This window comes from Eufriesea mexicana, unplaced genomic scaffold (assembly GCF_001483705.2).
Source record: "Eufriesea mexicana isolate 0111107269 unplaced genomic scaffold, ASM148370v2 scaffold16629, whole genome shotgun sequence".
Taxonomy (NCBI): Eukaryota; Metazoa; Arthropoda; class Insecta; order Hymenoptera; family Apidae; genus Eufriesea; species Eufriesea mexicana.
The window spans coordinates 230,333-256,585 of record NW_016924050.1 but is presented as its reverse complement, the minus strand read 5'-3'; the positions used below and the strand labels follow the sequence as shown (position 1 = coordinate 256,585).

General features: G+C 33.0%; 7 protein-coding genes and 1 non-coding gene across 14 annotated transcripts in view; 2 read left to right on the top strand and 6 right to left on the bottom strand.

Annotated features, from left to right (window-relative positions):
- Window positions 1-1,279, bottom strand: part of LOC108554103 (peroxisomal leader peptide-processing protease) — a 36,022-nt gene extending 34,743 nt beyond the window's left edge. Inside the window, exon 1 of the mRNA XM_017909258.1 lies at window positions 1,188-1,279. The gene's annotated coding sequence lies outside the window, so the exon portion shown is untranslated. The remainder of the gene's footprint in view (window positions 1-1,187) is intronic.
- A 278-nt stretch (window positions 1,280-1,557) lies between these two features.
- On the bottom strand, window positions 1,558-9,426 carry LOC108554098 (uncharacterized). 5 transcript variants are annotated; one of them, XM_017909249.1, is made up of 15 exons: window positions 9,320-9,426; window positions 8,157-8,357; window positions 7,885-8,043; window positions 7,708-7,812; window positions 7,350-7,563; window positions 7,111-7,256; window positions 6,779-7,029; window positions 6,486-6,671; window positions 4,799-4,989; window positions 4,633-4,704; window positions 4,325-4,562; window positions 4,091-4,222; window positions 3,726-4,012; window positions 3,571-3,663; window positions 1,558-2,536 (listed from the first exon to the last, which is right to left on the bottom strand). In XM_017909249.1, the coding sequence occupies exons 1-15, from the start codon at window positions 9,346-9,348 to the stop codon at window positions 2,423-2,425; spliced, it is 2,418 nt and encodes an 805-aa protein (XP_017764738.1). In that variant the 5' UTR covers window positions 9,349-9,426; the 3' UTR covers window positions 1,558-2,422. The 5 variants fall into 5 exon arrangements, with proteins under 5 accessions (XP_017764738.1, XP_017764734.1, XP_017764735.1 ...); XM_017909245.1 differs by having other exon boundaries at window positions 7,708-8,043; XM_017909246.1 differs by having other exon boundaries at window positions 7,708-8,043; window positions 8,157-8,342.
- A 1,508-nt stretch (window positions 9,427-10,934) lies between these two features.
- LOC108554097 (zinc finger protein 845) lies at window positions 10,935-16,323 on the top strand. The gene is made up of 4 exons (XM_017909244.1): window positions 10,935-11,289; window positions 11,644-11,989; window positions 12,059-13,850; window positions 13,934-16,323. The coding sequence occupies exons 1-4, from the start codon at window positions 11,116-11,118 to the stop codon at window positions 15,933-15,935; spliced, it is 4,314 nt and encodes a 1,437-aa protein (XP_017764733.1). The 5' UTR covers window positions 10,935-11,115; the 3' UTR covers window positions 15,936-16,323.
- Window positions 16,324-16,805: 482 nt separating this feature from the next.
- Window positions 16,806-20,115, bottom strand: LOC108554079 (transmembrane protein 209). The gene is made up of 8 exons (XM_017909220.1): window positions 19,877-20,115; window positions 19,648-19,773; window positions 19,260-19,558; window positions 18,858-19,178; window positions 18,657-18,790; window positions 18,244-18,570; window positions 17,893-18,114; window positions 16,806-17,789 (listed from the first exon to the last, which is right to left on the bottom strand). The coding sequence occupies exons 1-8, from the start codon at window positions 19,921-19,923 to the stop codon at window positions 17,661-17,663; spliced, it is 1,605 nt and encodes a 534-aa protein (XP_017764709.1). The 5' UTR covers window positions 19,924-20,115; the 3' UTR covers window positions 16,806-17,660.
- Window positions 20,116-20,595: 480 nt separating this feature from the next.
- Mccc1 (Methylcrotonoyl-CoA carboxylase 1) lies at window positions 20,596-23,594 on the bottom strand. Of its 2 annotated transcripts, XM_017909215.1 has the most exons (9): window positions 23,465-23,594; window positions 23,312-23,381; window positions 22,838-23,222; window positions 22,412-22,746; window positions 22,020-22,316; window positions 21,644-21,856; window positions 21,071-21,565; window positions 20,784-20,972; window positions 20,596-20,706 (listed from the first exon to the last, which is right to left on the bottom strand). In XM_017909215.1, exons 1-9 carry the CDS (start codon window positions 23,500-23,502, stop codon window positions 20,596-20,598), a joined length of 2,133 nt encoding a protein of 710 aa, XP_017764704.1. In that variant the 5' UTR covers window positions 23,503-23,594. The 2 variants fall into 2 exon arrangements, with proteins under 2 accessions (XP_017764704.1, XP_017764705.1); XM_017909216.1 differs by lacking the exon at window positions 20,596-20,706 and having other exon boundaries at window positions 20,931-20,987.
- Window positions 23,595-23,819: 225 nt separating this feature from the next.
- Window positions 23,820-23,893, bottom strand: TRNAI-AAU (transfer RNA isoleucine (anticodon AAU)). Its single transcript has one exon. It is a non-coding gene; the product is annotated as a tRNA-Ile (tRNA).
- Window positions 23,894-24,173: 280 nt separating this feature from the next.
- Window positions 24,174-24,912, bottom strand: mRpS28 (mitochondrial ribosomal protein S28). Its single transcript, XM_017909224.1, has 3 exons — window positions 24,607-24,912; window positions 24,385-24,506; window positions 24,174-24,324 (listed from the first exon to the last, which is right to left on the bottom strand). The coding sequence occupies exons 1-3, from the start codon at window positions 24,883-24,885 to the stop codon at window positions 24,174-24,176; spliced, it is 552 nt and encodes a 183-aa protein (XP_017764713.1). The 5' UTR covers window positions 24,886-24,912.
- mRpL14 (mitochondrial ribosomal protein L14) lies at window positions 24,843-26,034 on the top strand. Of its 2 annotated transcripts, none has more exons than XM_017909226.1 (3): window positions 24,843-24,918; window positions 25,401-25,604; window positions 25,671-25,924. In XM_017909226.1, the coding sequence occupies exons 2-3, from the start codon at window positions 25,415-25,417 to the stop codon at window positions 25,922-25,924; spliced, it is 444 nt and encodes a 147-aa protein (XP_017764715.1). In that variant the 5' UTR covers window positions 24,843-24,918; window positions 25,401-25,414. The 2 variants fall into 2 exon arrangements, with proteins under 2 accessions (XP_017764715.1, XP_017764714.1); XM_017909225.1 differs by lacking the exon at window positions 24,843-24,918 and adding an exon at window positions 24,957-25,025 and having other exon boundaries at window positions 25,671-26,034.
- Window positions 26,035-26,253: the final 219 nt, after the last annotated feature.

The window sequence follows — 26,253 nt, the reverse complement described above, 5'->3', positions numbered from 1 at the left end:
GCGCACGGGTGCGTTTGCGTGTGAATGTATATGCATGTGCATATACGTGTGCGTTGCGTACGCGTATGTGAATAAGCGTATGCACGTTTGTTTATAATGTATATTATAGTACATCTTGTATAATAATATAATATATACTTCGCGAAAAGAAGATTATATATAAATATAAATATAAACATATATATATTTATATGTATACATGTGCATAACATGTATCTATACATGCATAATATGTACACACACACATATATACCAAGCGTATGTAGATGTACATACTGTACAATATATGTGCACTTTATATTACACTCGTGCATAAAGTGTAACGTATAAATATGCACGTATATGAATAGAAAATTGCGTACACGCGCTCTATGGAAGTCCTAAGCGACGTGTACGCGCACATATGTGTACGCGTACGATTATTGACGCGAATATTTAAATCTATTCTTGTTTTGCGTGCATAAACATGAATCAAAAATCAATGTTTAAGTTCTTTATTTCCATTACTCCCCCCTTACCCCCAACCCCACTCCTGCACTCATTTGTCGCTACTTACTTGGTTTTCATCGTTATGTAATCGATCTCTTGTCTTATAATCCTTTTACCTAATAATATTTTTATGCCACATTATGCATAAATGGTACTCGGTGACACTCGATGACCCTCGGTTTATAACTTTGTCATAAATACAGTCTATCGTCATAGAATCGAAACTGTTTCTCGTGCTTCGAATACAACTCGATATTACAAGGATATATCTTCACATTCCTCCGACATACATAATTATGCATAACGATATTAATTCTCAACGATTCTCATCATGCAATTTTTCAATTTTTTACCCATGCTATGTATGTGTGTATATATGTATATACAACTAAGCAACCGTGATTAAATGACTACGTATATGAAAAATTTCATACTATACGAAAATCGCCCATAGAATATCATTCGAAAACATTTTCTGCGCACAAACTTTTATACACTCTCATTATATACAGTTCAAAGTGTAAATGCTAGATTTTTATAACTAGTAAAATCTTTTTTCCAATGACTTTTTCAACCGATATAAACATAAAATCGAATAATTTTCGCATGTTAAGATAATATTTACACGGATAATGAAACGTTTAAAGTAATTACGTTGTCTTTTAATTTCTTTCTACGATATATTTCTACGTACTTACGTGTCACTGCCGCTTTTACGTCTATTTCAGCAAAAAATTTGTCGTTTCTCAAAAAACAAACATGATGCAAAATGTATAAAGACAGATGATCAGTACTACCAATGTTATGGGAAGATTCAGATAACACTTATCTGTTGGAACGGTACGGCACGGAATCGATATGATTCCATGCTATGACACTTTGGATATTGTACACCTTTGATCTTATAAAACGATACTACGCGGAAAATTCCGGAAATAATAAAATAACGGTAGAAATACCATTTTGTCCGATAGATTAATCTGAATATTAAGAAGAGGTCAGGAAAACAAATAACAGAGGTAAAAACAGTTTTTTTTTTTTTTTGTAAATTTAATTCATAACCTGCAAAACAATATATTTTTTACTATTTCATACATGTACAATATATGTGCATATGTACATAATATGCGCACAGCGGTGTATATGCGCTAACCAAATATATTATCAGATATGTTATACTAGATTTCTATAAAACGCATTAGTATAATCAAGATTATCGTATAAACACTGCACATGTACCTAAAATTAGGCACGGCTTCACTCCTTTACAATTTGTACTGCCGCATTAATTCTACAACTGTACGGTATCACAAACATTATGGTATTGAACTTTGGATAATATTTGGAACACTGACCTTTCCCTCAAATTACAATTTGACTTATCTGTTCTCATTTCCATATAACTATCCCTACGCAAAATCGATTATGATGTAGCTTTATGTATATTTCACCGAAAACAGTTGTTTCATTTGTGCTTAACGATAAAACTGTGAAGACGGAGCATAAACACACATACAATGAAAGAATATTATTAAGTAATCGACTCTCTTTACAAACGATTAGACATTATATTGCTACTATATGTCTACGTATGGTAACGGTAACTTACGTTCGCCTTATTTGTCTTACGTATGATTACGCGTAAGAAAATAAATCTTTCTCTAGACAGTGATGGTAAATTGATACGAGGAATAATCAAAGGCACCTATATAAAACGGCTCTCGCCCCCCCCCCCCACACACACATACACACATACACACAGTCGCATGTACACAGTCACAAGGCACCCTCTTTCTTTCCCATTTCACCATGCATTCGTTTTTATCTCGTTTATTCACTGATATGAATTGAATTGCAAATCTGCTCCTGCTACATTATCAGTACAATTATAATGATCAAAAAATTTGCACTTAATTTGTCAGTCGGTAACCATTTAGACCGGTTTTCCATGAACGCGAAATCTGTATAAACATGTATATTCAAGTTGTCCATGATTACTATGTACCCTTAATTCCACGTATTCATATGGAGTCTTGATTGTTGTATTCTATAGTTAAAAATTTCAATTATATTGAAATGATTCTCGAAGGAAGCATATAAACTATATAACTTGATCATCCTGAAACTTACCACATGGTTTTTGAAACTTTCGCCTTGACAATACGATACAAAATAACAGCATTTGAATTTCATATCTCCTTTTTCTGAACAAGCACCATTATATCGAATGTATCTTTACAAACGTAATAACAGGAAACCCTCTAAATCATACTTGATGTACATACACTCCGTAAAAATATGTTACAATATGACTTCTTCAAAATGTGATAACAATCCTTCAAACGTTCAATCTCGTACGACCTAGTTGTTAAAGTTAAGCAGCTTTAAATTACTTTAAAGTGAACTCGAATTTTTATAATACGATCCTACTAGTTCTCCAACAATTTTTAGATTTTAGAGCACTATTGTAATGAACATACGTAAGCTCGTATGATACGATCTCATTGGCATTGTTTCAACGTCAAGCATCAATTTATGAATAATGCGATAGTTGGATCACGAAAGTATATGGCGTAAATTTCAGCCCATGTACAGCATGTAGAGTAAACACGTAATGTTTATCCTATTATATCACAATCGAAAAAGTACACATAACATAATTGTGCTTGTTTGAATTTAAATAATATTAAATTTCCACGGTAGATGAAATATGATATCTATGGTGGGTGGATATCCTACCCGATATCCTCCAAAGCATGATGGATATCCGTTTGAAACGAAAGATATAAAACCACGGTTACTTTCAAGATGACCCACTGTGTCAAGCTTAGGAATTTGCATTCGAGCGGAACAGGAGCAAAACGGATATTCTGTTCGCTCCAACTAACTCCACTTTTAATAATCTTAATCCTTCTAATGCAGTAGTAAAATGAGTTAGGTCAGCACATGTCTTGTTCGCTTCTGCCGTTACGAAAATTTAGTCAACTAAACGTTATGGTTAATTAAACCCGTGTTCCTTCCGTGTACAAATTTCTGAGCTTCGGGGAATAATAGAATTTCTGTATTAAAAGCGTAACTCACTTTAACTGGAAAGTATTGTAAACTATCATCCGAAGCTGTAAATTCATAATCGCCGAACAACACAGGTTCAGTATCATTTTCATCGATGAAACCCTGTATATGAAAATACGGAATTAAGCTGCATATCGGATATACAAAACGATCGATTTACTTACCCAAATGTTAAATTTCTTAGGAGCACTTTTCATTTCTCCATTAGGTAAAATCGATTTTGGTGCATGTTCAACGGTAAATCCAGTAACATAAATAGAACTGCGTAACTTGATTAATAGGTATCCTGGAAAACCTTGAAATGCCCAACATGCGCCTGGTTGTATTGGATTTCCTTGTATCACGGTGCGGGGATTATTATTTTCATGATAGAGTGTAAAAGCTAGCAGTTTGAATGCTCTAGTTTTTATATCATATCTTTGTGTACAACGTGTACTAATAATTTGACCACCTATTAATAAGAAACCAATGCATTTTATTCAGTCGGAACAATTAGCGAACCCGGTTAATCGATATGACGCGAATTTACCAGCAGATTCTAGAGCATAATCAACGCGTCCCGTTTTATCCGCATCATATATTTTTAAGGCCTCCTTAACTATTTCCCGCACACGATCATCCGTTATAACATTATTATTAGCAATCCATGATTTATCTCGTACTGTAAAAAGACTACATTGTAAAATCACTATCCCATTTGAAATATAACAGAGAAGCACAAGAATCTTTCATATGATTCATATGGTAATTAGGTATCGAATACCTTTAACTTTTTCTGCTTTCAATATTAATGCATTAAAATATTCGTCTAAGACAGTCTCGATATGCTTTTCCAAATCTTCGCTAGTAATATGATTCATATCTGCATTACAACACAATTTTAATTCCGAATAAAAATTTTTCAATCTTTCCAGTTGCGATTTAATAATATCAATCTCTTTAGCGTACACATCGACTAATTTATATTCCTCTAATCTCTTTTCCAAGAGTAATATTTCATTCTGAAAGAAGAAAAGCAGCATACATTAAACTTGGGAAATATCGTTACAAATTCAATTCATTTGAACTTACGTCATACTTCGACCAAACATATTCTTTTTTCTTTAGCCGCTCGAGCACTTGAGTTATGTTAAAAATACGATCCTATATATCAAGCGTTTCATTAGTACATGATACATAAAGAAGAAGACAAAAGAAATTTCTTTCATCAAAATTAAAAACCAACAAAAATTCTTACAGACTGTTCAGTAGCTTGATTCTCTAAGTTATTGATTCTACTGTGTAATTTGTCAGTAATAGACTCAAAGTTATCTTCTTTTGCAAATAATCGCTTATCATTTGCAATTAACTCCGATCCAAATCCAAATTGGTGTGTAATAACTTTAGTTGAAGAGAAAAGCGTTAAAAGTTGTGGTAAACACCAATAACCTGAAATATAAAAATTTAATCTTCTTCAGAATCTTTTGTCGATTTTGTAACTTGATACAACTACCGAGAGAAGGATAGACGAAGGGACTCACCATGCCGATGACATCGAGATATAGAGACTATGTCCATATTCCTTGCGAAGCGCGAATACTCCAGTTTTACATCGCCAATGAAGTAATCCTACTCCCTCTATCCTTCTCCCGTCATTAAATTTAACCATTTACTCGATTTCATTCATAACAGTTTTTGGTTTTTTATAAATAACATTACAATGTTACGAACATCAAACTATTGTAACTATTTTTACTATTTTTACGAACGCGTTGGACGACGTATGAACGTGCTCTTACTGATACCGCAACACTGGAAACACATGAAGATAATTTTTTGATCGAATTGTTGTCATTTAACTCGTTCGTATGCACGATCAAAAAAGAAAAGATGTACTAACTAGTAATAAAATCTGATGTATGTAATATAAATGAAAATATAATACCACAGTATCTAACAGCATTAATTACAACATCTATCATTCCAACTTTAAAAGTATGATACATACATAAGGTACAAATTTGTCCAGCAATAGTTAGTCAAATACGATAAAAACAACGACGGCTTAAGATCAGTAATCATTTCTTACAAACAGAACAAAAAGTAAGCGTTATATATTACAATGCGAACATAATACATACATATGTTTACATTTTACGCGTGTACCTGTATGTATGTATACGTGTATACACGTGTGTGTGTGTGTGTGTGTGTGTGTGGGCGCGCGCGTGTGTGTATGTGTGTATGTATGTACGTACGTATGTATATACGTATATATGTATATATAACATAAATTAAGATTTCAATTAAGTCCCCACGTTGTTATAAACTAGTTATGAAATTAATAAAAATCGGCAAACAAAAGACTCTCGAAAAAAGAAAAAGAGATGTTCATGACGCCTGGGCACTAGATCAAATTCTAACCAATGCTAAGGCATCTCGGGTAAAGACACGTTCACACCAGGCAAGAAATATTCTGATAAATTTTTAAGCGTTTTCATATATTCAACATATAAATTCTTTTGAAAAAACGTTAAACTGATAATATCGTTAAAGATGCGATAGCTCGTCTCAGTGACATCATAGGGAATATTGTGCAGAGAATCCAGACAGATAAAGGACTGTTTTTGCACGACGTAAGTTCCTGAAACAAAAAGAAAAAGAAACGCCAGGATAGGTTTCACCGGTCTTCCCGAAGATGCCAAGGCAAAAACTCGATCTTGTGGATGAACATAATAGATATGTGTGTATGCATGTGCGTAAGTGTGCTTATACGCGTACACACATTCGCGCGCGCTCACACACACATTTGAGAAAGGGGGTGTGTGAGAGAGAGAGAGAGAGAGAGAGAGAGAAGCAAAAAATAAAAAAGAATATCGATATAGAGACAAGGACTTTTTAATTGGCGAACCTTTTGCAATGACTTAACGATTATAAAGATTTACCAATAAGAAGAAGCAAGGGCAGTAAGGCAACCCAAAAAACCTTTGGGCTTCCCTCATGAATCCATCTTCTGATACTGGATATACGGCTCAATAACCATGAATCGAAGAAGAACACTTTGACCATAAAAAGATAAATATATTGCAAACAATGATCGATACGTTCCCAAATTTCTAACCATTTAGATTCTGAAATTGGGCAAAATTAATACGTGTTAGTAAATTATCCATTTGGTATTATATAGACGAAAGATTGTCACGATATGGCTTTTTCCAAGTATGCTAATAATTCATACCATGTCTTTGATATTCATTAGTCGAATATTCTCTTCTTTTAACTGTCTTGAGCTTCAGAAATTCAAGGAGTTTACTAAACCATACGAGAATAACTGACACAAAACTCATGATTTGTTGTATTACTTTGCTCCTTTGATTATGGTTATTCGAAATTGTTTCTTCTAATTCAACATCAGAATCGACGGTAGACGTGATATTGTATTTTCGGGAATCAGTAAATTTCGCCGGTAAATCAGAACGTAACAAATGCCTAAGAAACACATTTTCACATTTTCAAAACACATTTTCACATTTGTTGTATGAATAGATTTTAACAAAGGCAGTCACAAACCTTGTTTGTGAGTTCGTCGAATCTTTGGGTTCTGTATAAATTACTTCTCTGTGACAACGATATTGCTCTACATGAGTCTTCATATACTGAACCTTGGATTTTCCATCCGAACTTGGCACACGAGATCCATATAATTCATTAATGAGCTACAGAAAGTAGGAATAACACGAGTTCTCTATTAATTAAAAATAACGTTAAAAATAGATACTGTAAAAACAATATCAAACCATTATACATACTGTACAATTTTCTGCTTTTACTCCCTTCTTTTTTTCAATGTTTGTTGATTCATGAATATCACGCTCAGATGAACCGTGCAAAAATCGATTAGAATCTTCCATGTTTGAATGAATAGAACGTCGTGACATATTAGGCATTGCCAATATACCTGGCGCTATTTCATAACGACAATTAGACCTTTCAGAATAGGTGTAATCCGTTTTAGGAAATACACTGAAACATTAACAAAGAATGCAATATAATTAAATACACTAGAATACAAAGATAAAACAAATTATCAATAAAATAATTAATTAATTGATTAATTTCAGCTTGGTGAATATACAATATTATGATTTTGGCAGCATAAATACATACTTCCACCAATCACCAGCTTGCTTATAAATTTCATGTGCTGAACATGGTTTATTTGACAAATCCCCATGTTCTGCTTCTTCTGAAGAATAATCACTAGTGAAAGTCCTATGTGGAGAGATACTTTTAGGTCCTGATAAATTTTCTTTATTGTCAGGTTGACCATTTGCAAATATTTGCCTCTTTGTTTTCTGCCGTTCCGATCGACGCTCTGCTCTCTTTGTAGAATTTTCAAGTCGCTTGTTTTCACCCTCTGATATTGCTTCAACTGTAACAACTTTTTTCCTTTCTACCATGGTATCCACACTTTGGTCATTTACTTTACTGCTGCTACTAGGTCTATAGAAGTTATGAAATGATAATTCAGAATGCATGTAAATTATGTTTGATTTGAAGTACTCTCACAATTAATATTACTCTGATAATTGATAATTAATGCTATTAACACTTACAAAATTCTTGGACCGGATTGTCTATTGTTTGCAACATCTCCAGGAGTACAAGATCTTTCCCGACTTCTACTTCTTAAATCATAATGGTGTTCTAAAGTCTCTGGTTCAATTGATGTGCAGCTTTGTACCAAAGGAGTTCTAGAACGTGACCTGCTTCCACTTCGTAATTCATAATATCGTTGTTCACTTTCCATAATTTTGCTAAAAATAAAAACAATCTGTTCTAAGAGAATTAACAAGAGGAAGAAAAAACGTTTATTCTATAGAGATACATATATGTAGAATCTTGAAAACTAGAAGTTGAGAAGAATAATATGTATCATATTGGCTAAAAATAATCTCCCTCCTGCCGAAGGATATTTAAACATAGTCCTTCTTTCTCTCAGAGTCTTTATTGGCTCCTATTTCAAGCATACTTTCTCTATCTCTTTTACTCCCATTGATTTGAGCTCTCCTCTTTTTACTGAAAGAACCTCCCCTAGCACTGCACATTGAACATATGCATAATACGATATTACATATATGTACGATTAAATCTATATACCTATTACCTTATATGAATAAGCAAATGCAATGCACAAATATGAAGAACACACGAACGATCTGGTCTAACTTATGTATATAGTACTTGCTTATATAGAACCTTTTACAATACAAGTAGAGTTTAAAACACTTTGAATACTTTGAAACAAAATCAGTTTTAAAATCGCAGTTCTATGCGAAAAAAGACATTACATAAATATTAATATCACAATTTAACTTCGTCACTAACTTTCTCGAAAACCTTTCTATTTATAGATAACTCACCGAAAATGTATGAAAGAAATTCACAATTCTTCCTAAAGGATTCGATATGTCGTACATTCAAAAAGGTACAAAAATATTCGCTTTACAATATAAATTACACAGGATGATAGTTTTCGTAGTTGCTTTAAAACGTCTGTCAACATTCATATGATCATCCAAGATCGTAGATATAAAATCTAACGCGAACTTATAACGCGTAGAAAACGACGAAGAGTTGTACCTATGTGCGCGCGCATCTTACGATGATTCATTCTACATTACATCTTCCTATTCCGATATATGTATCTCAAGAATTTACTAAATAAAATCAGATTATAATTATTAATACAAAATAAATGATAAAGTAGATATTTTACCGATGATTATTATATTGTATCCAAGACATTAATTGTAAGTCAAAGATATATAATTCGTAACACTGTTTTTGTAGTAATCAAAAATATTGAAACATTATTGTAACTAATTTTCATGATTTTTATAACTCATAAGTTATCGTTGGTACTTTTCACTTTCAAACAATGTTATTATTCAAGAAATTTCAACAAATTTCTTCCTTTTTCTTAATAGGGGTCACTATAAAATAATTAAGGCATTAACAGAGACGTGGTGTAAGATAGACTTATCACCACGGACAAGGAACGCGATAGATCTACTATATCAATGTATTTATTTGCTTCATGTTTCAAAAGCTTATGTACTCGGCTATCATTTTAGTATCATTTCCAATATTACCGGTGCAATATAGAATCAAATCATAACATTCGTAGTAATTGAAATTAAAACTAACTGTAATTGTGAAATTACAGATAAGGTGTAGGATAAGAAATCTTATAATCACGAACAAAGTAAAGTACAATATTCTGTACTTCTATAATACTTGTTCATTGTTCTGCTTTTTGCCCTAATATCAATAAATAAACATTATTTATTAACTTGTGTAATAGCTTTACTTTACTTTATTTTAATAGTAACACAGAGTTACCGACCCAAATAATTATTATAGCATATACAAGCATTATGGAAATACAAAATTATATATTTGGTGTTTATATACTTTATGCTTTATATACTTGGTTCAACTATAAAATATTTTGTCTTTCCCTTTGTTTATAATGCTATAGTAAGTATAAACTTAGTTATACTCGTGTACCCAGTTTGAAAATCAATCATTACACCATATTGAATCGGTAATGGTGGGATTGATATTAGAATAATATTTAAGCTCACGAAGCTCCCGAGCTGTAAAACAAGAACATACAATGGGTAATGGGTCTATCCTATACTATAATTACAGCCTCACTTACGCGGGAAAAAGTAATTGATAGAGTAAATTCGAAGTTACTCTTAATAGTCAGAATTTAAGAATTTTGTGAATATGCTTTAATGTCAAATGGTTAAAAAATTTCATGCGAAAAATACTTTTACATATAAAATTTAAAATTAATAACATTCATTTTGCTTTAAATATTTTAATTATGTTACTTTAATTTTCAAATAATTCTAAGTAAGTTCTTATACGGAGGTAATGACATAATAATAACAAAATTTTTCATTTCAAACTGGTACTATTATAACTTGTATAATTAATGCTAAAGCAAATAATATAATCGCGCAAAATAAATGCTAGCATTCCATTATAATAGTTGTCTATACAACTATATAACGTATCGTTAAATGTGCAATCAAGGTGATAAAGTGTCGTTTTCCTTCGTAACCGTTACGTATTTACTATTTTATGATCACATGTGGAAACTAACAAATATTGAATTAATTGAAACAAGTTAAAATTGTTAGAGAACCATGGGTACAGCTAATAGTGATATGTAAAATGTGAACTTCGACGACTATAACGTGACAAATATCATAAGAAAGAGACAAAGAGTGAATTTATAAATTATTTATAATAGTTATTTATACTACTATTTATTATAGTAGTATATTATTATTACAAACATCAGAAGCCGTGTCGAACGTTAGTTAGCATCTGTAGTTAGTGATTTTGGCATAGATACGGTGGTAAAGGAAAGTAAAGAAGCTGAACGGGGATAACGATTGGAGGTAGTGTAGAGAGAGCGAGAAACCGGGTGACTGTGGACTGTAGGCTGTGATCTGCGGGAAGCAGGCACGGGCCAGTCAGTCCACTAAACAAAACATGGACGCCGTGGAAATAAATACGTCCGATTCGTCACAAAACGAAGAGGGCATTGTGTCGACGGAAGAAATATGTCGTGTTTGTCTTCTTGGCAATTTGGTGATGCGGGAATTGTTTTTGGAGAGTGAGGTTGCGTCCCTTTCAGCAAAGGCAATGAGTTTCGCTAATGTTAAGGTTAGACATGTAATTTGGAGGTTATATGATGTAGTAGAAATTGTAAGATAAAGTAATACGCCCGACATTAGATGCGTAATGCGCTCTTCCCCTTCCAGGAAGAAGAAAAAGAGAAAAGAAAGAGAAAAAAAAAAAGAAAAGAAAAAGAAAAAGAATATGAAAATTGGAAGGTTGTTTACTGCTTACAGTTATTCATTTCGTTTTTTAACTTCATGTTACGTTTCCAACATACTCAATGTTTAAACGTTTCTATGCGTTATGATTAAAATGTTTTTCTAGTAATAAGAAAACCATAAATCATGTGCGAAATCAATTTTTGTAATAAGTCTTATTGTTGTTCCTTGGTTATTTTAGATGTTACCTGGCGATGGCTTACCGACGCGTGTATGCTGTTTATGTGCTGACAAACTTGAATCCGCGTACGATTTTAAACTACAAGTGGAACAAGCTGACACAGTTCTCAGGGAAAGATTTGTTACTATGAATATAAAAGAAGAGTTGTTCTTTAATGAAGTTGAGGTACATCTAGAGTCAGGAGAGCAAAACGAGAATATGGATGAGATGCACATAGGGAATGATTATCAAAATACCGCTGAAACGCTTGCGACGATGTCTCGGGAAGAGAAATCATCGCTTTTGAAGGATCAATTGACTTTATTACAAGTGGAAAAATTAGCTGATGAAGAACAGGCTATGAGAGGTAAATAAAGGTTCGTTAAAAGTTCGAAATTTTCATTTCCGTTGTTAACGAGTCTTTCGCGTTTCCCAGAACAGAATCCTAGCGCGATAATGGAGGAAGTAATAGATCAAACTATTACGACGGACCAAACAGCAGAAGAGTGCCTAAATCATGAAGAAGAAGATGAAGAAGAAGAAGAGGAAGAGGAAGAGGAAGAAGAAGAAGAAGAAGAGGAAGAGGAAGGAGAAGAGGAGGAGGAGGAGGAAGAAGAAGAAGAAGAAGAAGAAGAAGAAGAAGAAGAGGAAGAAGAAGAAGCAGAAGAAGAGGAAGAAGAAGACGTTAAAGTCATCAAGAACGAAAAATTATTAAAACACGAAAACCGGGATCACGATTGTCTTGAAAATATCTCAACAGTGGAACATGATTATATATTACAACAGGAATGCGTATTATCTAACGCAAATGAGCAACAACAGCATCATCAGCATCATCATCATCATCATCATCATCATCATCATCATCACCAACAACAACAACAACAACAACAACAACAACAACTAACCTCTGAAGAATCATTCCAGCGCGAGGATTGCGCAGAATATGTAGATCTGTTAGTAAAGGCGGCCGACGCGACAAAGCGTGAAGGACAAGATGAAGGAGAAAAATCGGATATTACAAATACGGATGTTAAAGCCGAGTTAGAATCTCAATTTCATGGTGAAACTAGAAGGAGTAAACGTAAATTAGTTCGACGAAACGTTGAAATGAAACGAGATTCTGACGAGGAAAATTATTTTGAGAATTTAAATTTAAGCTCGAGATTAAAGAAAGGTCAGCCTTCTGATCAAGCGGAGAAATTTTTTTTTCTATGTTACTTGTGCGATAAGGAATTTTTGTCGAAAAACGTTTTAAAAGAACATATGCATTCTCACGAGGAAGTACGAAAAGCATTGTCTCTCAAAAAGACACCGGACACGCCGCAGAAGAACATCTACAATCTTGCTAAGTCGCCCCCATCGGGTAAAAGATCAAACAAGTGCCCATATTGTGGCAAACAATATATATATATAATCTCATTTAGTAAACATTTGAAGAAACATGAGAGGGAGAAAGAAGAGGGAAAGGATGAACCGATGCCTTTAGAAATATCATTCCACGAAGATGAACACAGTTTAGATCTAGATGATTATGAAGACGAACGGCGACATTTGGATATAGAGTATCGGAAAAAAGCCAAACAAAAAAGGGAAAACGTTACTAGAACAAAAATGGAAATAAAGGACGGGATGGAAGATCAAGAGGAACAGGAAGAACATAGAGAGGAAGAAACGGGAAACGAAACGAAAAGAATCAATGGACGTGGGGTCGGGAACAATAATAACAACAACAATGATGACGACGATGATGATGACAATGGCGAGGACGACGATGACAATGACAATGACGATGATGACAATAATGATATTGATGTCAACTATGACGATGTCAGACAAGTAGTAGGTAATAATTCAAATAAAGAACGGGAACAGGAGAATTGTAGTATTCGTACAGAAACGTTCGCATGTGATAGATGCACGGAGAAATTTTACACAAAACGCGGCTTGCGAAAACATGCGATTTCACATGCTGCTCTGAGGTGTAGCATATGCGAAGAAGAATTCAATTCGTTGATAAAGTTAAGAAATCACCGTGCGAAACACGTTGTCGAAGGGGTATTAACCGAGCAAGAACTTGAAATGGATACAGAATGTCCGACTAACAAAGAAACAGCTAGTTACCAGACAATGGATAAAGAAAACGAAGAAAGGAATCATGAGATGGATAATGAATCTGTAGCAGGATTGTTGGAGATCGAAAATAACGCATCAAAGAAAAACGACAGGTAGGTAAGAAGCAACGGTTTTTAAATATTTCGCGAGCGGATAGTTTGTAAATTCATTTTGACAAATGTATCATATTGTTTAGAAACATAGAAACGCATCGTCATTCGGGGATGGACCATAGTTGCAAGGTGTGTTGCCAACGATTTACAACGAAGGATCTTTTGCAAAAACACACGGAACAACAACACGAACGTGTGAAAACCTACAAGTGTACACAATGTAACAAAACATTCGGTAATGAACTTACTTTACGTAATCATCTCATAGCTACTAATCATAAAACTTTTCTTCATGGGCAAGAGTATGATCCTAATAAACGTATTAAAAGAGTCGCTGCGAAAGCCGCACAAAAGATTATCGACAAGATTAAAACCGAGGATGGTTTAGAAGATTACGACGAAGAAGAGGAGAATAATGGCAGGATTAATCGCGCTAATTCTACAGATAATAATTATAGCCGGAATAAGCGAGACATTTCCTCGCAGAAGAAACATAATTATAGAAAAGAACTTGAATGCGCAAGCTGCAATAAAAAATGCAGTTCAAAGCAATCATTAACGAAACATATGGAGCAACATGTAAAAGATGAACAACAACGAATGCTAAAGTCGGAGAAGCAAAAGCAATTGGCAGAGAAGAAAGAACGGCAAAAGGAGTGTATCAACGAAGAGATGGACAACGGGGAGCACAGAGATGATGATTACGATTCGGATTTCGAGAGTGGTTTGGATTGGCCAATGGACAATCATGAGTGCGCAAAATGCAAAAAACGGTATAGCACGAAAAAGTCATTGTTACGTCATCAATTGTTGCACGAGGAACCAAACTTCGAGTGTGATATTTGCAACGTTAAATTTTACCGTAAAGACAAACTGAAAGCTCATTATGATAAGTGCTCGGAAAAGAATCCTGATCAAGTGAGAAAGTGTAATATTTGTGGAGATAGTTTTGAAAACAACGAAATTCTACGTGAGCATAGATCGAAACATGTTACCGAGGGTATTCTTACAGAGGAAGATTTGAGAGATATTGAACCGCGACCTGAGGAGAAAAAGCCTGGTGAAAAAATTGGCCGAAAGAGAAGAACTGATATCGTAGGCTTAGAATGTACGGAATGTAACAAGCAGTATACATCGAGAAAGGGGCTTTTACGACATATTCAAGTTCATGAAGGGAAAAAGTATCTATGTGACATATGTCCGAAAAAATTTTATCGAAGAGAACATTTGAAGATACACGTGGCCAAACATAATATGATCAAACCGTACAAATGTACACGGTGCACAAAACGTTTTATTAAAGAAGAACAACTAACAAATCATTTATCAAAGCACGATCGAACATTCAAAAAGAACAAAGAAACGGATAGCTCGAAAAGATTCCTTTGCGAAATTTGTTCGAAGAGTTTTACACAATCAACGACATTGATCGCACATCTTAGAGCGCATAATGGTATAAAACCATATGTCTGCGAGGTCTGTTCTCGACCGTTCACAACGAATGCATATTTGAAAATGCACATGCGAACACATACGCAGGAACGGCCATATATTTGTCAATACTGTTCACGAGCATTTGCTAGAGCTGATACACTTGCCAATCATTTGACCTCGCACACAGGCGAAGCCAAGTATCATTGTAAGTACTGTCCGAAGAATTTCCGCCGCCTAAAATCTCTTAAAGAGCATGTTTTCATACATACCGGTCAAAGACCTTACGCCTGTCCAACCTGCGACCGACGATTCAACAACAACGGAAGTCGATACGCTCATAGTAAGAGGTGCAAACAAAATTTTGTACAAAATCAGAACCGTGCGCAAACATTAACTGCACAAGTGCAACCGGTTCAAAATCAGCAAAGAGTATTACAACAGGCCACTCTTGGACAAGGCCAAGTAGTAAAAACACAGAATATTAAAACTATTACTATTACTAGACAACCAGAGCCAGTTACCACTCAACAAACGGTAATGCAACATCAAGAGATATTAATGCCTTTGATCCTTCCTCTCACGGTTACTCTTACCGATGTCGGTGAGGAAGTAATATTACCAGAAGGAACCAAAATCTTTACTACGTCATAAATTCACACGCCACTTTCCTGCGTATTCATCAAATTCTTTTTTCGTTTCTATTCATGAAACCAAAACTTTCCTTCTCATCATTGCGAGGGAGAAAACGAGGAACGACGTGATGAAAAAGTAACTATGATACTGTTTTTTGACTTTGTATTATACGTTGTATATCTCTGTTTATATTTAAATATGAGCTGTAACTGTTGTAAACTATATGGGGATTGGGTGAAGTTGTTTAGAGTATCACAGATCTAGAACAAGAACAAAAAAGAAATAATTGAATGAAAAATTCTTTTACATGTTAGGGAAGAGAGCGAAGTTTCATTTTCAAGCAGTTAAGGTATGTTCTTAAATGACAGTTATACTGGCGTTTCAAATATAAAAAGAAACTATATATTCCGTGTCACATAATTTCAAGTTAGTTTGTTTAAATGTTTCCTGTGTGTGTATCTTTTGTCGTTCGTTCCTTTTGTTCGGAAAGCAATTACATTTATGACATGTAAACACGCAAACATGTATAAGCGTAAATATATACGTGTATGCATGGATGTATGTATATTTATGCGAAAGGTACAAAAGTCGTACAGAAAGATTTTGTGAAATACGTTCCGTTGTCATATTTCATTCGGAACTATTAAATGTTTCATCCATTCTATGGTGTCGTTTTAAAATAATACAAATGTAGGAAGATCAATAATAATTCTTTTTTAATTCATTCTAATCAGTTTATCTGTTAATACCATTAAGATATCGTAACTTGACTAAGTTCCGCATGCCTTGAAAAATTATAACCTGTTTTGAATTTGAAAAGTTACTAAACTAACGTACAAACGAATCTACCGCTTTTTAACTGTACATTGAAAAGTCTTATCATTTTATCAAGGCATATAACTATGGTGTATATACCGATTGATTTTAAACGTATAGAAACTATTATCCAAAGAATGTATTATAAATTGTACGAAAAGTGCAACATAATTTTTTACAAAGTATGGATTTCTGATTATTAAATTACAACAAAAGGACAAAAAAGAATCACAAGATTGTATAAAAATTATGTGACGTTAATAGTATCGTTGAAAGTAATCGCATTCCTAATGTAGTACGATATCGATGGAACGCAAATACGAATGCAGATCCCTTTTATGGTCCGTTAGATTGAGGCATTTATTTAATAAGATTATCCCAGTTTCAAGAATCCCGTGAAACAATTCTGTGGTATTTGTTATGTCATACGTGCATATGCATATTCAGTAGGACACATTACATTAAAATTTGTAAAGTGAAACTAGGCTTACAAAACTGCAATTATAATACTATTGCAGCGTATTAAAAATTTACTTTCAGCAGATGCGGATCTTGGTTTATGATTTATTTGTACATATACTTAAATACTGTGAATAAAACATCCGTAGTATCAAAATATAGATTTTTGCTTATTCCGCTGATTGACGACGACACAACAGGTAAACGATATATCGTGAGATAGATATATATATATATATATTTGTACATACACGCGCACTTGTGCGCGCGGGCAGAATTTTCTCGCTTGTAACAAAGCAAACGTAGAAAGAAAAAAAAGAATAGAAAATACGTTGATAGTGATTCTACGCGTGAAAAGTACAAAGTAATAAATAAATCATTGGAAACAAACAGTTAAAGCACAGAAAAATGACACACAATCAAATATTTGTGACGTAATATTGTCATTTGTTAGACTGAACCGAGTGTTTAACTATCGATTACCCATAAAACGTTTATACCTGATGTACCTAAATTAACACGACCCAACATACCATGATTTCTTGTTTTAACGATGTATAAAAATAACAAAAGTGTATGAAATAAGTTGTTTCTACCCTAAAAATGAAAAAGAGGAAATAATTAATTTCAATTTGCAAATATTACAACAATGAAATTAAGTAAAAGTGATGATAAAGTAAATTTCATTGAATATATTTACATGTTGTATTTCCTCATAATCGTTAGGCGATGAATCTCCAGAATGTGCCAAACTATAATGTGGTGGATTTATAGACTGGCATACTATCACAGGGCCTTTGCTACGCGGTAAAGTCATTCCTGATCTAGCCATGTATCTTGATGTAAACGGTCGTGCATCGGGTTGATCTAAAGGAGCTTCTAGTTGTGTATCCATATACGTTGATACTAAATGCATGATTATCTAGAGAAATAACATATATATATATATATATATATATATAAATAAATAAATTTTTGGAAAAATTATATATATATATAATAATGTAATTTTATATATAGTATAATGTAATTTTTCCAAAAATTTATTTACCGCCGAGTCAGTAGGTAAACTGGAATCCCATTCCTTATTATTATGAGGTCCGCCACCATTCCACTTGAATTCGCTCATTGAACCTCCTTTTGCAAGTGTTTTGATTCTCTTAACTAGATATTCCTGGTTGTTAGAAAGTTCTAAGAAAGGCACCAAAGTTGGTAATGTAGGAATAGCAGAGACCAAAAATGGTGCTTGTGCAAGCTTTCTTAATCTATGCAATCCAACACATCCCAATTGAGAATCACTTAATCCATGACGAACCAGTGCCAAACAAACATTATCAATTTCCGCTGCTACACGTTCGACAACTGTTTTGCTAATCCACTGAAATGGTTGATATGATATTTTTGTTACAGATATTCAAGTACAAAGAAATATGTTAGAAATTATTATCTGATCGTTCTACTTGCCATACGAAGATTTGCCGTCCATTCGTTTACTTTAATCGGATCGATTCTATATTTTCTCCAAACATCTGGTGCACCAAACATACCCCTAGGTGAATTGCCCTCTTCAGTTCCTGGACTAACTGATTTTGACTTATCTATCGAAAAAGAAAACGTTTTAATTTCCTTTTTCATTAAAAAAGGAAAAATCATATGCTGTCTTACCAATGATAGGTGCCAGTTGGTATGCGCATCTTCTTAATAATGACGAGACTTCTCCAGGACTTCTAATTGCTGGATGCGACCAAAATGAACTAAGTAAATTAGAAGGCTGATCAATATCCGTTGATAGAACATGCTTTTTTTGACATGCTTTCTCCAAGTAATTTTTTAATTCCTTCTCATTTTGAATCAAATCTTCACCAGTTAGATTTCCATTTGTTGAAACATTGAGAGATTTATTGAAAGATCCATTAGGGCTGGACGTTGATTTTTGTGATGTAGGACTACCATATTTAAAAAATGGATTTGATGATGAAAAGTCCTCTTGAAAACAAAATTTATGTACATCTCATGGAAAAATTGTTTGAAAGATATTAAAAGGTAAAGAAAAAATGTTTGTCATACTAGATTCGCTTAATCCGGTAGAACCAAGACTCATTCTTCTATTGAAACTGATACATGATAAATTTAACGGAACCATTGGCTCACATGCCTTTTGTGATGCTGGTAGTTCATTCCTAAAAAGGGGATCATCCTCTGATACACCTAACAAACGTCTTTGCTTAGGGCTTAGCAAAATTGGACGTAGAGAAAGATTTGCCCATGTGTAACGTGTTATATGATAAAGGGCATTTAATGCAAATATCGAGGCCAAACACCACTCTGTCCAACAAAATGGTTTATACGCTGCACCTCCATATAATCTACAATATAACATTATAGGTTATGTTTGCTTTCCCCAATACTGATAAAGTAAACAACTGACTGATAAAGAGAGAGGCGAATGATTTACATATCAAAGACGAGGATTCCAAGTAAAGAACTATTGACAAAAAACCACGTGATACTGTTTCTTGCTCTACTTTGGGCTTGCCTTATGTCGAGTGTTTGTTCCACTTGAGGTTTGGCAGTCAAAACCCTATAAATCAAATTATATTTTAATTTAAACATACAAAATTGAAGTAACTACTTTTCTAACCTTCCATTCAATTCCCGATTTCAATTATAGCTTATCATATTACCTTGCATTAGGAGAAATACAGCGCATTGGGGACCGAAAGTTACTCATTTCCTTTTTTTTATTCTTTTTTTATTTTATATTTTTTAACTGTATTAATTTAATCTAAAATCACTTTTTCTAAAGACCACTTTGTCATTTTTGCTAAATAATTTCTCTATATGAGCGAACAATGCGACACTATTTGGCGCGTTTTTAGTAACAACGGAAATGACGTAATATGTGTACGATTTGTATGGCTCAACGTATTTAAAATTATTAGTTAATGCGAAATTACATTATCATTCTATCATATATACGTCACATCATATAAATGCAAGTACTACCATTCAGTAGTGATGATGCTACTAGATTACTAGCCAACAATTAGAATTCATGCATTGTATATATGCGCATGTATAATCGCCGCGAGAAATATAGTACATGGACCTTTAACCTTTCGTAAATCATTGTTAGCAATACTCAGCAATAGAAGAATTGATTCGAAATTGTTATCGTACGACACTGATTGACTCCCCCTTCATTGTTTTACCTTATTGTGTCAGTAGCTGAAACACTTGCACTTTTACGTCCGATTAATATTACGATATATATATATATATATGGATATTTTATGCTTGATTTATTATGTTATTTATTGTAAAATAAAAACACAAACTATTTGAAAACACTAACGTAAATAAACAAAATCAATAATACACATTAATATATAATATTTGTATCTTATGATATAGATTTAATCAGTTTAACGAGAACTTTATCCTTCGGCACATTGTCACCAATCGAACACGATACACTTTCGACGATTCCACTTGTGGATGCTCTGACAATATGCTGGAAGCAAATGATCAACTTTGAATCATAAACACATATTTGTGTTTCCAATGATATTGAAATAGATATAAACGTACTTCCATCTTCATGGCGTTAATCACGACTAAAGCGTCCCCAATTTTTACAGTATCTCCTTTCGCCACAAATAATTTTCCCACAAAACCTGGCATAGGACTTAAAGCTTTACATGGATCTAATTCAGTCTGATTATTTGTCAATTTGGAGAGAAATTTCGTGGGGGGTATATCAAATTGCCATTCACGATCCTATAAGAGTGAAAACTGCAATGAATAAATTGTTGAGTGACATTTTTATGAATTGTTATCATCTAAGAAAAATCTATTAGAAAGAAGAAAATACTAGCTTTGGTAAATAAATGTATTTTGTTGTAGATTTTGATTATTCTCGCTTTGGTAATAGTTTCGTCGATTTCAGTACATAATTCCAGCGAGTTTTCTTTTCTTTTTAATGTGCCTGTTATTCTTCTCCAAGGACCAATTTGATTAATTCTCATGGAATAGATCTCAGGTTCGACATATCTTACTTCAACTTTAATATCATCTTCGCCAACATTGAAAGAAAAAGTTCGTGTTAAAGTGTAATTTAATCTTAAGCCGATTTCGGTCGCGAAAGGGCTAAAAGGATCATTGGTTTTGAAAGAAGATTGCAAGGAATGCGTGTCGTCATAAAGTATCAAAGCGAGAGTAGCCTGAGCCGCAATTTCACTTGGTACATGTAAATTTGGTAATAGTTCTCGATAATGCTCTTCTATGAATCCTGTATGTATTTGACCTTGCCAAAAATTAGAATGAGAACATAAATCTTTAATGAATTCTATGTTCGTATCAAGTCCTGCTATCTAAAAGTATATGTAACAAATTTTATAGATATCTAATATTTTCGGCGAAAACTGTATTTCGTTCGCAAATTGCCCTACATTATAGTCATTTAACTGCAATCTCAATATAGCCAATGCTTCTTGACGGTCTTTTCCCCAGACAATTAATTTTGCGATCATCGGATCATAATGAACAGATACCTCGTCTTTCTCACGAATTCCGGTTTCGACTCTAATCGTTTTACTTAAGCTTTCCGGAATTCTCATATATGATACCTTTCCCGCTCCTGGCAGAAAATTCTTCCTCGGATTCTACAATTTAATAAAATTATAAATTTTATAATCAACGGATTTACAATTCGTTGTATTAAAAGAAAAGCAGGATACAACAGAACAATATATTTCTAAAAGTCAAAGCCCACTTTTCTTCGCTAAGACACGAAATTTTACAAATTTATAAGAAAAATATGATCACCTCAGCATAAATTCTGGCTTCAAAAGCGTGCCCTTGAAAAGTAATTTCTGTTTGTTCTAATGGAAGTTCTCCACCCGCAGCCACTCGTAACTGCCATTCGACCAAATCTAATCCTGTAATTGCTTCTGTGACAGGATGTTCTACTTGAAGGCGCGTATTCATTTCCATGAAATAAAAGCTGTTCCGATTGGGATCCATTATGAATTCAACTGTACCAGCGCCAACGTATCCCACCGCTTTTGCCGCTTGAACTGCTGTTGTGCCTAAATCCGACCTTAAATTTGCTGAAATGCCGGGCTACGAAACATCATGATCGCTACATAATTATGATTTTTGTGGTACTGAACAAATCCATCGATATATGTGAGTCATAAAAGTTTAAATGTACATACTGCAGGTGCTTCTTCGATAACCTTTTGATGTCTTCTTTGAATAGAACAATCTCTTTCAAACAAGTGTATAATATTTCCATGTATATCCGCAAAAATTTGTACTTCAATATGTCTTGGATTACTGATATATTGTTCGAGTAAAATAGCCGAATCACCGAATGCTTTTTCAGATTCTGTTCTTGCAGATTCTAATGCTTCAATAAACTCTGATTCTTTTGAAACTATTCTCATTCCCTTTCCTCCTCCACCACGTATAGCTTTTATCATTAAAGGAAACCCTATTTTTTTTGCTTCCAATAACAAGGTTTCATTAGACTGATCATCTCCATGATATCCTAACTTTGTCAATAGCATAATATTAAATATGATTAATATTTTTATTCATAAAAATGTGTGCATATATGCATATAGTGACATAAAACATACCTGCTATAACAGGAACGCCAGCTTTTATCATCATATTCTTCGAAGTACTCTTAATTCCCATATTTTTAATAGCATTTGCTGGAGGTCCAATAAATGTAATATTTTCCTTTTGACAAAGTTCTGCAAATTCTGCATTTTCTGAAAGAAATCCATACCCAGGATGTATTGCTTGACATTTTGACTTCTTTGCGATAAATATAATTTTATCTTGTCTTAAATAACTTTGATTAGAAGGTGCTGGGCCAATACAATATGCTTCATCTGCTTGTTCTACATGTAAATTATCTCTGTCTACATCACTGTATATTGCTACAGTCCTTATACCCAATTTCTTGGCAGTTCTTATTACACGACATGCAATCTCCCCTCTGTTTGCAATTAAAATCTATAATATAATGAGGAACTGTACTTTTACGATTTCGATTAATTTTAAAATATATAAAAAGAGTTTTAATTAAAAAGATTTGTCCTTACTTTATTGAATCTGTTACTTGCGATTCTAGAATTGTGCAAATTACGTACGTATGAAGACAACCTACTCCACCTAAGCATTATTATTAAAAATACACATATAATTATTCGACTTTGTACAAGAAAACAATTTAAACGATATCATAATTTACTCACTGTAAAATTGATATACGTATTTTTTCCGCTCGCCGCATGTCTTATTCTTAGAATAAATCTAAATAAATGCTGTTCCGATCCTTTCGTTTAAAACAAAGTTTATCGTTTATGTTGACCATTGAAGCAATTCATGTAATCGTTAACCTTTATAGAAAGGTTATACGTATATATTATTACATCGATAGATAAGATAATATTACGAATATGTGTAACTGCTTACAATCGCAGATGGTATTTTTCCTAAGAAAAAAGGAAAGAAAGAGATCAGAAATGGAAACATTTACGTTAGAAATAAAATTATTCATGTTATAAATTTGTATTATAATGTTAAGAAGAAAAAAAAAAAGAAAAATATTGGCCCATGAGGGGATCGAACCCGCGACCTTCGCGTTATTAGCACGCCGCTCTAACCAACTGAGCTAATGGGCCTATTTGATGTTGAACGTTTATTATAACATAAACATGGTACAATTCAGAAATTGATTTAAATATATCAAACAATCGAAAAGCTATAAATGGTCTATTAAAGGTCTACGTAAGTATATTGTATAGTAATTATTAGTTACACTAATGTAAAATGTTCATTGATAGATGTAAAAGTTTCAGCATATATCGTATATATTATATATAAATGAATAAAAGAAATATGGAAGATACTTAATTTGAACTTTTAACTGTTTTTATTTAGCATAGTACAAAGTAACCGTAACTACTGTTTTATGTTCTTTGAATAATGTATTATAGACAGAAGAGTACAATCTGCTTCTAATAATGTCAAGTCGGTAGTTGCACCTAAAAATCGTGTAGATAATTCCAGATCTTTTATTAATAATTTAACTTTTGTACCTCTAGTGAATAAACTGAAACAATAAAATCAAAATGACCATTTAATATAATAGGAACTGGAACTTGTGACTTACTTTGATTGTAATTCAGGTCTTGGGCACACGCAATGAAATTTCCATCCAAAGTCAATGTATAAGTCATTACCGACAACATTAAAAATTTCACCCACAACTGCTTTCTGTGTAGGATCTCCTAGCTGAAATGTAATTAATACATGCAAATAAAAGTAATAACACGTAGATCTTGTGCAAAGAAATTATTAAACCATATAATATACTAAAACATTCAATATTCACATTTATGAATTTGGAATGTCGGAGTAAGGAAGTGAAAGTATTACATTTTGAAGTTTCAACATTATCTTTAGTTTTAAGATCTTTGGTTAGTTCAGAAATCTGCTTAAAAATGTTGAATTCTGAATCTATGTCACCAATTTCATATTTCTCCTTATCTGTTAAGTTTCCAGTTGAATCTCCTTTAATACTGTAATTTCGAACACATAATGCACTTTTTCGAGGAGTAGAACCAGAACATAAGTGTCTAATTATCGTTTGATAACGTTGAATCATATTCATTCTAGACGAAGAAAATAGCGTCTCCTATTAAACGTATGTATAGGTTATGTTCTAATATTTGACTTCTTTGATAGATTTACAATCTTTCTAGTGCTGAAAGAAAGATTTCTACGTTTTTCGAATGGTTTTAGATAAATTAAGTGAGTTATGTGATTAGTATTAAATCCTAATGAAATAAAATAGATATGAACAAGATTATACGTATATTTTTGCTATTTTATTTGAACTTTTGCTTTAAAATTCGTGTATTTCGATTCAAAACCGGTAATAGAATGAATTTTATATTTTTCAAACTTTATAATATTTTTAAACCAAGGACATTAAAAGTGAAAGAAATAATTATAGTTAATTAAATTTATTTCATTTTATTTTTATTTTTTACTCAAAGTTTACACTGAAAACCTTTTTCTTGCCAGAGAAAGAATTGAGCAATATTCAATAATGAAAGTATAATGTGCACAAACGCTGTATACATATATATCGAAGAAATTTAATGTTATTGTATAATATTATAGAAAGCATCAAAACAATGCCAATACGCAGCTCACTTTTTAATATTATATTCAAAAGTTTTTCTACATCAACAAGATGTAATCAAATAATTAAGCTGACAAGATTAAGAGTTGTGGATAATAGCGAAATTGGAAAACAGGCTATGATGGAAGGAAAACCTCCACGCTGTATTCATGTTTATAATAAAATTGGAGTTGGTTACATAGGTAAGCTGGTTTTATTAAAATAATTTATAATTAATAGGTATTTATCATTATTTACGAATAATATAGGGGACAAAGTACTAGTTGCCATAAAAGGTGAGAAGAAAAAAGGTATATTAGTTGGTTTGAGACAGCGTCAAAATCCAAAGGTACCTAGATTCGACAGTAATAACATAGTACTCATAGACGATAACGGAACACCGTTGGGCACTAGGATTCATGTACCTATTCCTCATATTCTTCGAACAATCATGAAAGAAAAGACACACTCCAAAGGTGCAGATTATACGAAAGTGTTAGCTATTGCTACTAGGTTCATATAACACGTATAAATCCATGTATAACCACTTGTACATCTGAAATAAAAATTGTACATGCATACATATAAATTTATGTGCATGCATATATATTGTATGTGTACATATGTTTAGGGATATGAAGCATGGTATTTGCGATGCAAATTCTTTACTATATTCTTTATAGTTATACTATATTCTTTACTATATTAGCTGAAAGCATGCATCGTGTTGAAAGAATAATTATAATTAACAGCACAAGGTATGAGAAATATGACAGGAAGATAAAAATTTCGGTCCTAACGATGATTGAACATCATTTGATTGTCAATATTAAAAAAAAAAAAAAAAAAAAA

Excerpts from the sequence above, each read along its gene's own strand:
- LOC108554097 (XM_017909244.1), top strand. The coding sequence starts at position 11,116 with ATGGACGCCGTGGAAATAAATACGTCCGATTCGTCACAAAACGAAGAG. Across the intron at positions 11,290-11,643 it reads TGAGTTTCGCTAATGTTAAG|ATGTTACCTGGCGATGGCTT; the intron begins GTTAGACATGTA and ends TGGTTATTTTAG. Across the intron at positions 13,851-13,933 it reads GCATCAAAGAAAAACGACAG|AAACATAGAAACGCATCGTC; the intron begins GTAGGTAAGAAG and ends CATATTGTTTAG.
- mRpS28 (XM_017909224.1), bottom strand. The coding sequence starts at position 24,885 with ATGAATATGATTCAACGTTATCAAACGATAATTAGACACTTATGTTCT. Across the intron at positions 24,507-24,606 it reads GACATTCCAAATTCATAAAT|CTAGGAGATCCTACACAGAA; the intron begins GTGAATATTGAA and ends ATTACATTTCAG. Across the intron at positions 24,325-24,384 it reads AGACCTGAATTACAATCAAA|TTTATTCACTAGAGGTACAA; the intron begins GTAAGTCACAAG and ends TTATTGTTTCAG.
- LOC108554079 (XM_017909220.1), bottom strand. The coding sequence starts at position 19,923 with ATGAGTAACTTTCGGTCCCCAATGCGCTGTATTTCTCCTAATGCAAG. Across the intron at positions 19,774-19,876 it reads TGTATTTCTCCTAATGCAAG|GGTTTTGACTGCCAAACCTC; the intron begins GTAATATGATAA and ends TTTGATTTATAG. Across the intron at positions 19,559-19,647 it reads GGAATCCTCGTCTTTGATAT|ATTATATGGAGGTGCAGCGT; the intron begins GTAAATCATTCG and ends GTTATATTGTAG.
- LOC108554098 (XM_017909245.1), bottom strand. The coding sequence starts at position 9,348 with ATGTCTTGGATACAATATAATAATCATCG. Across the intron at positions 7,564-7,707 it reads CAAGCTGGTGATTGGTGGAA|TGTATTTCCTAAAACGGATT; the intron begins GTATGTATTTAT and ends TTAATGTTTCAG. Across the intron at positions 2,537-3,570 it reads TACAATACTTTCCAGTTAAA|AATACAACAATCAAGACTCC; the intron begins GTGAGTTACGCT and ends TTTTAACTATAG.
- mRpL14 (XM_017909225.1), top strand. Across the intron at positions 25,605-25,670 it reads AATTGGAGTTGGTTACATAG|GGGACAAAGTACTAGTTGCC; the intron begins GTAAGCTGGTTT and ends CGAATAATATAG.
- Mccc1 (XM_017909215.1), bottom strand. The coding sequence starts at position 23,502 with ATGCGGCGAGCGGAAAAAATACGTATATCAATTTTACA. Across the intron at positions 21,857-22,019 it reads AAGCCAGAATTTATGCTGAG|AATCCGAGGAAGAATTTTCT; the intron begins GTGATCATATTT and ends ATTAAATTGTAG. Across the intron at positions 20,973-21,070 it reads AAATACATTTATTTACCAAA|GATCGTGAATGGCAATTTGA; the intron begins GCTAGTATTTTC and ends TCACTCTTATAG.